General features: G+C 41.3%; 1 protein-coding gene across 1 annotated transcript in view; it reads right to left on the bottom strand.

The window, feature by feature from the left end:
• Window positions 1-13,842, bottom strand: part of prrc2c (proline-rich coiled-coil 2C) — a 62,032-nt gene that overhangs the window by 39,505 nt on the left and 8,685 nt on the right. Inside the window, 3 exon segments of the mRNA XM_014169335.2 lie at window positions 6,266-6,513; window positions 6,667-6,841; window positions 6,991-7,160. Of these exon segments, the coding sequence (XP_014024810.2) occupies window positions 6,266-6,513; window positions 6,667-6,841; window positions 6,991-7,105 (538 nt within the window). The 5' untranslated portion in view covers window positions 7,106-7,160.

A 13,842-nucleotide genomic window follows, 5' to 3' on the forward strand; every position in this document is an offset into this window, starting at 1 on the left:
TAAGACGAGTTTCGAGTAGTAAGATGTGTATAAAAGCAACAGATACCTTTAATAAGAAGGGGCTAGAAGTGTCTTATATGGTGAGCTACCGAGTGGCTAGGCAAGCCCCATACTATTGTGGAGGAATAAATTCTTCCTGCTGCCGCGAATATGGCAGGGACAATGCTAGGGAAAAGACCAAAAACACTACACAGACAATGCCTTCATCAAACAACACTGTTTCATGACACATCAGTGACATGTCAGGAGATTTTTGAAACAATTACTGCTTTGCATACAAGCAAGTGAATTCTATGCGTTACAGCTGGATGAGTCAACAAACGTGGCGGGCCTGGCACAGCTCCAGGTATATGTCCGTTACATTTATGGGGGGTCAATTAAGGAAGACATCCTCTTCTGCAAACCACTGGAAACTAGGACAACAGGAGAGGATATTTTTAAAGTACTGGACAGCTTTGTGACATCAAATGGACTGGTCAAGATGTGTTGGTTTCTGTACTGATGGCGCAAAAGCCATGAGAGGGAGACATAGTGGAGTGGTAAGGCGCTTCCAAGCAGTTGCTCCCGACTCCACTTGGGTACACTGCAGCATCCACCGAGAGGCTCTTGCGGCCAAGGGAATGCCTGACGGCTTAAAAGACATTTTGGATACTACAGTGAAAATGGTTAACTTTCTTAAAGCAAGGCCCCTGAACTCGTGTATTTTCTGCATTATGCAATGATATGGACAGCGACCATGTAACGCTTTTCACAACATACAAAAGTGCACTGGTTATCAACTTGGTTTCGTTATCCCTTTCATGCCCTTCCTCCAGTCCACTTACTGACATCTGAACAAGAAAGCCTCATCGAAATTGCAACAAGCGGTTCTGTGAAAATGGAATATAATCAGAAGCCACTGCCAGATTTCTGAATTGGGCTGCGCTCAGAGTATCCTGTCTTGGCAAAACGCACTGTTAAGACACAGATGCCCTTTGCAACCACGTACCTGTGTGAGAGTGGATTCTCGGCCCTCATTAGCATGAAAACTAAATAGGCACAGACTGTGTAGAAAATGATTTAACCTGTTAGGGCTAGGGGGCAGTATTTACACGGCCGGATAAAAAACGTACCCGATTTAATCTGGTTATTACTACTGCCCAGAAACTAGAATATGCATATAATTATTGGCTTTGGATAGAAAACACCCTAAAGTTTCTAAAACTGTTTGAATGGTGTCTGTGAGTATAACAGAACTCATATGGCAGGCAAAAACCTGAGAAGATTCTGTACAGGAAGTGCCCTCTGAAAACTTAGGATCTTTGCTGTAACGTGACACTTCCTACGGCTCCCATAGGCTCTCAGAACCCGGGAAAAAGCTGAATGATGTAATTCCAGCCCCTGGCTGAAAAACATTAGCGCCTTTGGTAAGTGGTCTATCAGAGGACCATCAGACTGAGGCACGTGCACGGGGCGACACCATGTTTTTATTTTCTCTCTCTTTGTACTAAAACATGATTTCCCGGTCGGAATATTATCGCTTTTTTTACGAGAAAAATTGCATAAAAATTGATTTTAAACAGCGTTTGACATGCTTCGAAGTACGGTAATGGAATATTTAGATTTTTTTTGTCACGAAACGCGTCGGGCGCGTCACCCTTCTTTACCCTTTCGGATAGTGTCTTGAACGCACGAACAAAACGCTGCTATTTGGATATAACTATGGATTATTTTGAACCAAACCAACATTTGTTATTGAAGTAGAAGTCCTGGGAGTGCATTCTGACGAAGAACAGCAAAGGTAATAACATTTTTCTTATAGTAAATCTGACTTTGGTGAGGGCTAAACTTGCTGGGTGTCTAAATAGCTAGCCCTGTGATGCCGGGCTATCTACTTAGAATATTGCAAAATGTGCTTTCACCGAAAAGTAAATTCACCGGAAGTTTGCTAGTTCTGAACGTCACATGCTAATGTAAAAAGCTGGTTTTTGATATAAATATAAACTTGATTGAACAAAACATGCATGTATTGTATAACAATGTCCTAGGAGTGTCATCTGATGAAGATCATCAAAAGGTTAGTGCTGCATTTAGCTGTGATTTGGGTTTATGTGACATTCTATGCTAGCTTGAAAAATGGGTGTCTGATTATTTCTGGCTGGGTACTCTGCTGACATAATCTAATGTTTTGCTTTCGTTGTAAAGCCTTTTTGAAATCGGACAGTGTGGTTAGATTAACGAGAGTCTTGTCTTTAAAATGGTGTAAAATAGTCATATGCTTGAGAAATTGAAGTAATAGCATTTCTAAGGTATTTGAATAACGCGCCACGGGATTCCACTGGCTGTTACGTAGGTGGGACGAAATCATCCCACTGGCCCTAGAGAAGTTAAGACAGACTCTCTCCAACACAACATTGCAGAGTTATGTGCATCCTTTCAAGCACACCATTCTCATTAACCTGTGTTGAGTTACACAACGATGAACAAATAAAGTTTCGTATGTAAGATGAATAAATAAAGAGCAAAATTATTGATTATTATTATACTATTATTTGTGGCCTGGTCCTATAAGAGCTCTTTGTCACTTCCCATGAGCCGGGTGGTGACAAAAACTCACTCATTCTTATGTTTAATAAATGTATTGTATAGTGTGTGTGTGGCAGACTTACAATGATGGCAAAAAACAACATTTGAGATTGCGCTGACCCTGGAGCTAGAGCGGGTACGCAACTGGAGGTTGAATGTTTGAAGGTGTACGGGACTATAAAAAGTTTGGGAACCAGTGCTCTAGTGGGTTAACCCATGTATGTTAAAATAAACAATTCAGATACAATAGTAAAAACAGTTCTACAACTAAACATCAAGAATCAAAAAATTGCCTGCCACAAAATGCTGAGTGATATGGCTTATTATAATTATTATTATAGCTTTGGGCTCTACACTGACTTTTTTAAATAATTTTTTTAAATATATATATTTTTTTAAACAAGGACACTGAGCTCCTAAATTTAGAACACAAATACATTTAGGAGAACAATAAAAGTATTTGAGTGTTTTAATGATAAAAAAAATAACGAACTAAAAGTTCATGAATTAAAGTTTTTTTGCGCGTTCCATGCTCAACAGGAGAAAGACCCTAAGCACACAGCGAAGACAACAAAGGAGTGGCTTCGGGACAAGTCTCAATGTCCTTGAGCGGCCCAGCCAGAGCCCGGACTTGAACCAGAAAACATCTCTGGGAAGACCTGAAAATAGCTGTGCAACTTCCTGTTTCCATCACAGCTGTCGCGACTTTACTGGCATAAAAACTGAGGATGGAAACATGGTTTGAGTGAGGGAAATGCTGTAAATTAAGAGGACTACAGTGCATTTGAAAAGTATTCACTTCCCCACATTTTGTTACGTTACAGCCTTATTCTAAAATTGATTCAATAAATGTTTTTCCTCAATCTACACACACAATACCGCATAATGACAAAGTGAAAACAGGTTTTTAGAAATGTTTGCAAATTTATCCAAATTAAAACCAGAAATACCTTAAATAAATATTCAGACCCTTCGCTAAGATACTCGGAATTGAGCTCAGGCGCATCCTGTTTCCATTGATCATCCTTGAGATGTTTCTACAACTTGGAGTCCACCTGTGGTAAATTCAATTGATTGGACATGATTTGGAAAGGCACACCTGTCTATGTCAGAGCAAAAACCAAGCCATGAAGTCTAAGGAATTGTCCATAGAGGCAAAGATCTGGGGAAGGTTACCAAAATAATTATGCAGTCATCAAGAACATAGCTGCTCCAGAGTTCCACTGTGGAGAATCTTCCAGAAGGACAACCATCTCTGCAGCACTACACTAATCAAGCCTTTATGGTAGAGTGGCCAGACGGAAGCCACTCCTCAGAAAAAGGCACAACAGGCCGCCTGAAGTTTGCCAAAGGCACCTAAAGGACTCTCAGACCATGAGATTCTCTGGTCTGATGAAACCAAGACTGAACTCTTTGGCCTGAATGCCAAGCATCACATCTGGAGGAAACCTAGCACCATCCCTACGGTGAAGCATGGCGGCTGCAACATCATGCTGTGGGGATGCTTTTCAGCGGCATTGACTGGAAGACTAGTCAGGATTGAGGGAAAGATGAACAGAGCAAAGTACAGCGAAATCCTTGATGAAAAGTGCTCTGGAGCAGGTTAGGAGCTCAGACTGGGGCAAAGGTTCACCTTCCAACAGGACAACAACCCTAAGCACACAGCCAAGACAATGCAGGAGTAGCTTTGGTACAAGTCTTGGCATGTCCTTGAGTGGCCCAGCCAGAGCCCGGACTTGAACCCCCTGGAGAGACCTGAAAATAGCTGTGCAGCAACGCTTCCCATCCAACCAGCCAAAGCTTGAGAGGATCAGCAGAGAAGAATGGGAGAAACTGCCCAAATACAGGTGTGCCAAGCTTGTAGCGTCATACCCAAGAAGACTCGAGGCTGGAATCGGTGCCAAAGGTGTTTCAACAAAGTACTGAGTAAAGGCTCTGAATACTTATGTAAATGTGATCAGTTATTTATTTTTAGAAATTTTGTAAAAATGTCTAAAAACCTGTTTTTGCTTTGTCATTATGGGGTATTGTGCATAGACTGATGAGGGGAAAAAAACTATTACATCAATTTTAGAATAAGTCTGTAACGTAACAAAATGTGGAGAGAGTCAAGGGGTCGGAATACTTTCCGAATGCACTGTATGTATTTTAAAAAGGTGACATGTTGAGGATTATAAATACCGCTTAGATGTCATACAAGCAAACAACTGTGAGTCAAAATGTGCACTTCACATTTCCATATCATAACCTCATGTCATATACAGTGTCAACACTTATGATCACTATGCTTGATGTAGTTAATAAAATGTCATAACCTGGGTTGTTTTGAACAAAATGAGCCTGTGCTCGTCTATTGTGAAAGAAATGTACAACAGCACACGCACCTGAACACACTCGACTCCTTTCTATGCGCACCAAAATGATCCATTTCCCTGAATTGCACTGTGAAAGCCTAACATTAATACTGTATTTTATAATTTAGCTAGTCATGTTGGCAAAATAACAGGTTTTCAAATGACGCCCACCTGCTCCAGATTGCAATTTATAATGGACTGTTCTTGGATTGTGTAAACAGTAATTGTGTGATGGTGGGAATGCAGGGTTGTGTTCCAAACAAAAGAACAACAAGTGTGCTCGCGCTAGTTCCTCAATGGCACAGCTAGGAGAGCAAAAAAAAAGAAAAACTGACCAGGTGAATCAGGGTGAAAGCTATGATCCAAAATTGATGCCACTTGTTAAATCCACTTCAAATCAGTGTAGATGAAGGGAAGGAGACAGGTTAAAGAAGGATTTTTAAGCCTTGAGACGATTGAGACATGGATTGTGTGTGTGCCAAACAGAGGGTGAATGGGCAAAACAAAATATTTAAGTGTGGAACGCTTTTGACAGCTTGTAGAGTCCATGCGCTGACGAATTGAGGCTGTTCTGAGGACAAAAATGGGTGTTTTGTACACTCAGTGTAGTTGAATCTTATTTGGGTCAAAAGTGCATTCAAATTACTTAGGAACTGTGCACACTTGAGGTGCGTGGCCACCTACAGATACCAATTAGTATGCTCACTCAAACCCTTGTAATTTAATTGTCTAATGTTGCACTTGCCCCACATATTCCAGGAAATATTATGTTACTGAATGTATCCAGAGTATTTTCAGAATTAGTTTTCAACAAATGAGGTGAAAAGGTAAAATGCACATCAAATCAACAGTGTAATGTTGGGATTCAGACTTGTGTCAGGTAAACTGTTGTGTCCTCACCTTTGGTCTAATCATTCTCGCATTATCTCCAAACTGTTCCCTTTCAATTGCTACCATTGTTATGCATATTTCTTCTGTAAGAAACATTTCAATTTTGCCCTAACTATTTAGGCCAATTTCCAGGAATGTAAAGAATTAAAGTAGCCTTTTGGGTCAATTAAATTGATAAAGACTGTTCCCAAATGCTCTATGTGACCACCCGCCAATGTGGCTGGTGAAATAGACATTCTTACCCGCCAACGCCAAAATCTACCCGCATTTGGCAGGTGGTGGGTGTTCATTTCCCACCCTGGATGAGAGACAACACAAGAGTCATTTCTGTTGTAGAGTAACAACCGTTGGGTCAGGAAGTTTGGTCCATGAGTAGCAGGTAGAAAGGAGTAATGCTCATGTTCTGAGGACTGAAACTGGGGAATGTGCGAGTGTGATTATGTGAGTGTTCATACTCTGAGGTCTGAGGCTGGGTCCAGGTCCATAAGGCTCCTCCTCCTGCCCCTCCCCTTTCTCCGCCTCCCCAGCCGCCTGCAAACTGGGGAACTCCTGGTGGAACTGACTGCTCACACGAGGGGCTCCTCCTTCTAGCTGTGGTGCTGGCTTGCTGTTGGCCCAGGATCTGCTGCCCCCTATAGAGGACGAGACCTCTGGGGGTTGGGGGGCAGCGGGCTTAGGCTGGGGAGGGGGGGTCTCAGACTGCCTGATACATACAACAAAGAGGAGGAGAGAGAAAGATAATGGAGAGAAGTCGTTTTTTATTATTATTATTATTATTATGGCTGAGAAACAACCTGAGGACAGGCATGGTAATAGTGTGTGTAGATTTCATTCAGGGGCAGCCCTGGCATCTCACCTCTCGTCTCCTCCCTCAGGTCTGGAGGCCCAGCCGCTGCCGTCCTTGGGGACGATGTTAACGTTGGGGTCGTTGCCCTTATTCTCTGCCTTCAAACTGGGCAGGTTGGCAGGGGGGGGCATGCGTCGACTGACGGCAACCTTTCCCAAACTCTGGAGCCCATGTCTGGCAGCAACTGGACCGAGGGAGAGGAGAGGGCATAGAACATTTAGACATTAAGCTAGAAGCAGAATTTATTATAGCAATCCCAAATCGACCCCTAGCCCCTGGACAAGTTGAGGCAGACATGAAGTGTGTATGTGAGTGAGTGTGTGTTTAGCATACCTGCAGTTTTCTGGGTCTCCAGAGACTTGCCCTTGTATGTGTTGAAGAGGCTAAGGGTTGCATACTTGGTCTTGCCATCCTTTGCCTTGGTGCTCTGCCCTGACTTCTCTGACATTTCGCTGGAAACTCATTGAGTCTGGTCCTCCGGTCTCACCTCCAGAACCAGCCTCCTGCAATAAAATATCAAAAACTTTATTTAAACATTGATGAGTCTGGTTTTATTATTACTCATTGCAAATTGATGGGGCATATCATGTTCTCATGCCAACCTCCCACAAGACAACAGGGTCAACCAATGATGTGTATAAACCCTGGATGACTGACGGGAGGGGCGTATTGAAGACACCGAAATGCTTTTATTAATGTCTACATTCGTTGACACATATATTCCATTACAGACTCCTTAATACATACTTTTAAATGTGAGCTAAACATAAAAATGAAAATATAAAAACTATTTTCTTAAAGCATGCACTGCTACATTATGATGTAGTCAATGCCCAAATGGTAATTCAGGAACCACTAATTGTTGTGGCAGACATCTTGTGCCTAATTAAAAAAAAAAAAATGTAATCTACTGAAATTGAATGGACATCTCTAGGCATTGAGCAAACTCACTGTATAGGAGCAAAAGCAAACTCGCATAAACAGACAACTTCCTAGCCACCCTAAGATAGCAGACGTCTGCCAGCTGAGAATGCAGAGGAGCTGGGAGAGGGAAGGAGTGAATGAGAGATAAGAAGCACAGCCACTTCCTCCACAAGGCAGGCCGGGCCAGACACTCAGCCCCTATGTGTGCCAGAGCCACAGGGGGAGGTGCCCCAGAGAGGGACAGACGCAATCAAGGACACAGAAAGCAGCCTAAACAGACATTATTTTCCTCTCCTACTGTCATTTCCCCCTCTCCATAGGATTTTCTGACAAGGTTGTATTGGTGTAGATCTAAGCAGTGGTGGAAAAAGTACCTGTAACTGTCATACTTCAGTAAAAGTAAAGATACCTTAATAGAAAATGACTCAAGTAAAAGTCATCCAGTAAATTTCTACTTGAGTAAAAGTATTGGGTTTAAAACATACTTAAGTACCAAAAGTAAAAGTATAAATAATTTTTTTAATTCCTTATATAAGCAAACCAGACAGCACCATTTTCTAGTTTTGTTTCTTTATTTTTCATTTATTTTTTACAGAAAGCCAGGGGCACACTCCAACACAGATATCATTTACAAACAAAGCATGTGTGCTTAGTGAGTCTGCCAGATCAGGGGCAGTAGGGATGACCAGGGATGTTCGGTTGATAAGCGCATAAATTTGGATTATTTTCCTGTCTTGCTAAGTATTCAAAATGTAACGAGTACTTTTGGGTGTCAAGGAAAATGTAAGGAGTAAAAAGTACAATATTTTCTTAATAAGGAATGTAGTGAAGCAAAAGTAGTAAAAAATTGAAAAAGAAAGTACAGACACCCCCAAAAAACTACTTAAGCAGAACTTTAAAGTATTTTTACTGAAGTACTTTACACCACTGGGCCTAAGGAAGTAGTATAATTTTATTATTTTTTTTTACTTGTAACTGCTATTTCCTAAATCCTAGAGTATTAAATTACATCAAACAATATAGCCAACACAAAACATTTCTCTAGGTAAAATTTAGGGGTAATGATTATTCTAATTAAAATAGATGTCTATGTGGACATTCTGGTGAAAATGTAAACTGTCAAAATGTTGATTAAGAAGCAATTCTGAAGAATAATTAAATTACTAGCTTTGTACTTTTCTGCAGACTTTTAGCCCTCCATAACTGGCTACGCGACTATTGGACAACTCTGATACCTCCTGGGAAGAAAAGCTTGCTTTCTAAGGAGGATGGGATCCACCCAAATCATCTGGGGTACTGGATCCTTACACAGATTATAAGGCTGAGTTGAGACAAATGACCCAAGCCCAGCTCAGTTAATCCCTACCATTGTGTCGCTGAGTTGTCGTAACGCTTCAGCAAATGTACATTATCCCAGGTGCGTTGGAAGACAACGTAAGTAACCAAATGTATGTCTCTCTGCTGATCCTACAGCTATTGTATGCAGTAATCATGTGCCTATGAAACACAGTTATACTGTTAGCACTGAGGCGGTGTGCCCTAGTAGGACATCCACTGTGAGTAGCTCACCCTGCACTAACATAAATAACATGAGCATATCTACTTCTGCTAAGCTTTCCAGTAAAGCGGCAGATAGCCTAGCGGTTAGAGCGGTGGGCCAGTAACCGAAAGGTTGCAAGCTCAAATCCCAGAGCTGACAAGGTAAAAATCTGTCATTCTGCACTGAACAAGGCAGTTAACCCATTGTTCCTAGGCCATCATTGTAAATAAGAATTTGTTAACTAAATAGCCTAGTTAAAAAAAATATTTATATATTTTTAAAGCAATTCAAACATCCCAGAAAAGTGCTAAAAATAGCTAACACAGTGCCAGTCAAACATTTGAACACGCCTACTCATTCAAGGGTTTTTCTTTATTTATACTATTTTCTACATTGTAGAATAATAGTGAAGACATCAAAACTATGAAATAACACATGTAGTAACCAAAAAAAATAAGTGTTAAACAAATCAAAATATATTTTACATTTGAGATTCTTCAAAGTTGCCACCCTTTGCCTTGATGACAGCTTTGCACACTCTTGGCACTCTCAACCAGCTTCACCTGGAATGCTTTTCCAACAGTCTTGAAGGACTTCCACATTTGCTGAGCACTTGTTGGCTGCTTTTCCTTCACGCCGCAGTCCAACCCATCCCAAACCATCTCAATTGGGTTGAGGTCGGGTGATTGTGGAGGCCTACTAATCTGACGCAGCATTCCATCACTGTCGTTGGTCAAATAGCCCTTACACAGCCTGAAGGTGTGTTGGGTCATTGTACTGTTGAAAAACAAATGATAGTTGGTACTAAGCCCAAACCAGATGGGATGGCGTATCGCTGCAGAATGCTGTGGTAACCATGCAAAGCACCCCCACACCTCCTCCATGTGGTTACCACACATGCAGAGATCATCCGTTCACCTACTCTGTGTCTACCAAATAGGGCTAATGTTCTGTATACCACCCCTACCTTGGCATAACAAAATTGATTGCCTCAAACGCATTGAGGAAAGAAATTCCACAAATTAACTTTGAATAAGGCACACGTTAATTGAAATGCATTCCAGGTGACTATCTCAAGAAGCTGGCTGAGAGAATGCCAAGAGTGTGCAAAGCTGTCATCAAGGCAAAGGGTGGCTACTTAGAAGAAACTCAAATAGAGGTATTGGTAGAGGTATTGTCGTTTATATTCAGAACAACATTCCTGTAAAGCTTAGAGAGGATCTCATGTTAAATACTGTTGAAGTAATATGGCTACAGGTTCATGTGCCTCACCTAAAGCCCATTCTTGTGGGAAGCTGCTATAGACCAAGTGCTAACAGTCAGTATCTGGATAACGTGTGAAACGCATATGATATCAACAGAGGTATATTTTCTGGGTGATTTAAATATTGGCTGGCTTTCATCAAGCTGCCCACTCAAGAAAATGCTTCAAACTGTAACTCATTCCTGCAACCTGGTTCAGGTTATTAGTCAACATACCAGGTTAGTTACAAACAGCACAAGAATGAAATAATCACCATGTATCGATCACATCTTTAATAATGCTGCAGAAATTCTCTTTAAAGCAGTATCCAAATCCATCAGATGTAGTGATCACAATATAGTAGCCATATCTAGGAAAACCAAAGTTCCAAAGGCTGGACCTAGTGTATAAGAGGTTATATAATAAGTATTGTAGTGATTCCTATGTTGTTGATGTAAAGAATATTTGTTGGCCTGTGGTTTGTAATGAGGAGCAACCAGATGCTGCACTTGACACATTTACAGTGTATTCGGAAAGTATTCAGACCCCTTCACTTTACAGCACGATTCTAAAATGTATTATTTCTTATTTTTTTCTTTCAACAATCTACACAATACCCCATAAAGACAAAGCAAAAACAGGTTTAGAAATGTATTACAAATAAAAATGAAATATTACATTTACATAAGCATTCATACCCTTTACTCAGTACTTTCTTGAAGCACCTTTGGTAGCGATTACAGCCTTGTGTCTTCTTGGGTATGACACTACACGCGTCGCACACCTGTATTTGGGGAGTTTCTCCCATTCTTCTCTGCAGATCCTCTTAATCTCTGTCAGGTTGGATGGGGAGCGTCGCTGCACAGCTATTTTCAAATCAAATCAAATGTATTTATATAGCTCTTCTTACATCAGCTGATATCTCAAAGTGCTGTACAGAAACCCAGCCTAAAACCCCAAAAAGCAGGCAATGCAGGTGTAGAAGCACGGTGGCTAGGAAAAACTCCCTAGAAAGGCCAAAACCTAGGAAGAAACCTAGAGAGGAACCAGGCTATGAGGGGTGGCCAGTCCTCTTCTGGCTGTGCCGGGTGGAGATTATAACAGCACATGGCCTAGATGTTCAAATGTTCATAAATGACCAGCATTGTCAAATAATAATAATCATAGTAGTTGTCGAGGGTGCAACAAGTCAGTAACACAAGAGTAATTTTCAGGTCTCTCCAGAGATGTTCGACCGAGTTCAAGTCCGGGCTCTGGCTGGGCCACTCAAGGACATTCAGAAACTTGTCCCGAAGCCATTCCTGCATTGTCTTGGCTCTGTGCTTAGGTGCTCTGTCCTGTTGGAAGGTGAACCTTCGCCCCCAGTCGGAGGTCCTGAGTGCTCTAGAGCAGGTTTTCATCACGGCTCTCTGTACATTGCTCTGTTCAGCATTCCCTCGATCCTGACTAGTCTCTCAGTCCCTGCCGCTAGAAAACATCCACACAGCATGATGCTGCCACCACCATGCTTCACCGTAGGGATGGTGCCAGGTTCTCTCCAGATGTGACGCTTGGCATTCAGGCCAAGAGTTCAATCTTGGTTACATCACACCAGAGAATCTTGTTTATCGTGGTCAGAGTCCTTTAGGTGTTTTTGGCAAACTCCAAGAGGGCTGTCATGTTCCTTTTACTGAGCACTCCGCCACCTGATTGGTGGAGTGCTGCAGAGATGGTTGTCTTTCTGGAAGGTTCTCTTATCTCCACAGAGGAACTCCGGAGCTTTGTTAGAGTGACCATCGGGTTCTTGGTCATCTCCCTGACCAAGGCCCTTCTCCCCCGTTTGCTCAGATAGCCAGATCTAGGAACAGTCTTGGTGGTTCTAAACTTCTTCCATTTAAGAATGATGGAGGCCATTGTATTCTTGGGGACCTTCAATGCTGCAGAATTCTTTGGGGCACCCTTCCCCAGATCTGTGCTTCAACACAATCCCGTCTCGGAGCTCAACGGACAATTCCCTTCGACCTCATGGCTTGGTTTTTGCTCTAACATGCACTGTCAACTGTGGGACCTTATATAGACAGGTGTGTGCACCTCTCGAAATCATCAATTTAATTTACCACAGGTGGACTCCAATCAAGTTGAAGAAACATCAAGGATGATCAATGGAAAAAGGATGCAGCTGAGCTCAATTTCAAGTCTCATAGCAAAGGGTATGAATACTTATGTTAATCAGGCATCTGTATTTTTTACATATACATTTGAAGGGGAAAAACAGTGTCATTATGGGGTATTGTGAGTAGAATGGACTTTTTTAAATCCGTTTTAGAATAAGGCTGTAAAGTAACAAAATGTGGAAAAAGGAAGTAAATTGCTTATTCCAGTTACTAATAAGCATGGACCCATTACAAAAATGACTAAAAACGGTTAAATCCCTGTGGATGATGAGGAATTGAAAAACTGTATGGTTGAGAGGGATGAGGCAAAATTCTGGCTGCACAACCGATTGGCAAACGTACTGAAAATGGAATAATCATGTGACTAAACTGAATAAAAAGAACTACACTATGAAACAATTATATAAAGAATGATAGTAAAAAGATTAAGCACCTTAAATGGAATTTTGGGCAAAAAGGCAAACTCCACTTCATCATTGATTGAATCAGATGACTCATTCATCACAAAACCCACTGATATTGCCAATTAGTTTAATGATTGTTTCATTGGCAAGATTAACGAATTTAGGCATGACACGCCAGCAACAAATGCTGACACTACACATCCAAGTATAACTGATCAAATTATGAAAGACAAGCATTGTAATTTTCAATTCTGTAAAGTGTGGAAGAGGTGAAAAAATTATTGTTGTCTACCAACAATGACAAGCCATCACCCCGGTGGCTTGTCATTGTTGGTAGACAACAATAATTTTGTCTTGGATGGAAAATTACTGAGGATAATAGCGGACGATATTGCCACTCTTAATTGCCATAACTTCAATCTAAGCCAACTAGAAAGTGTGTTCCTTCAGGCCTGGAGGGAAGCAAAAGTAATCCCAATAATAGTAAAACCCCCTTTACCGGTCTAAGTTAGCAGACTCATCAGCCTGTTACCAAACTTTACTAAACTTTTGGGAAAAAATTGTGTTTGACCAGATACAATGCTATTTTCATGTCAACAAATTGACAACAGACTTTCAGTACGTTTATGGGGAAGGACATTCAACATGCATGGCACTTACACAAATGACTGATGATTGGCTTCGAGAAATTGATGATGTGCAGCCTTTGACATTATCAATCATAGTCTGCTGCTGGAAAACTTGTGTTATGGCTTTATACTCCTTGCTATATTGTGGATAAAGAAATACCTGTCTAACAGAACACCGAGGGTGTTCTTTAATGGAAGCCTCTCCAACATAATTCAAATAGAATCAGGAATTCCCCAGGGCAGCTGTCTAGGCCCCTTACTTTTTTCAACCTTTACCAATGACATGCCACTG

This window comes from Salmo salar, chromosome ssa23 (assembly GCF_905237065.1).
Source record: "Salmo salar chromosome ssa23, Ssal_v3.1, whole genome shotgun sequence".
NCBI lineage: Eukaryota > Metazoa > Chordata > Actinopteri > Salmoniformes > Salmonidae > Salmo > Salmo salar.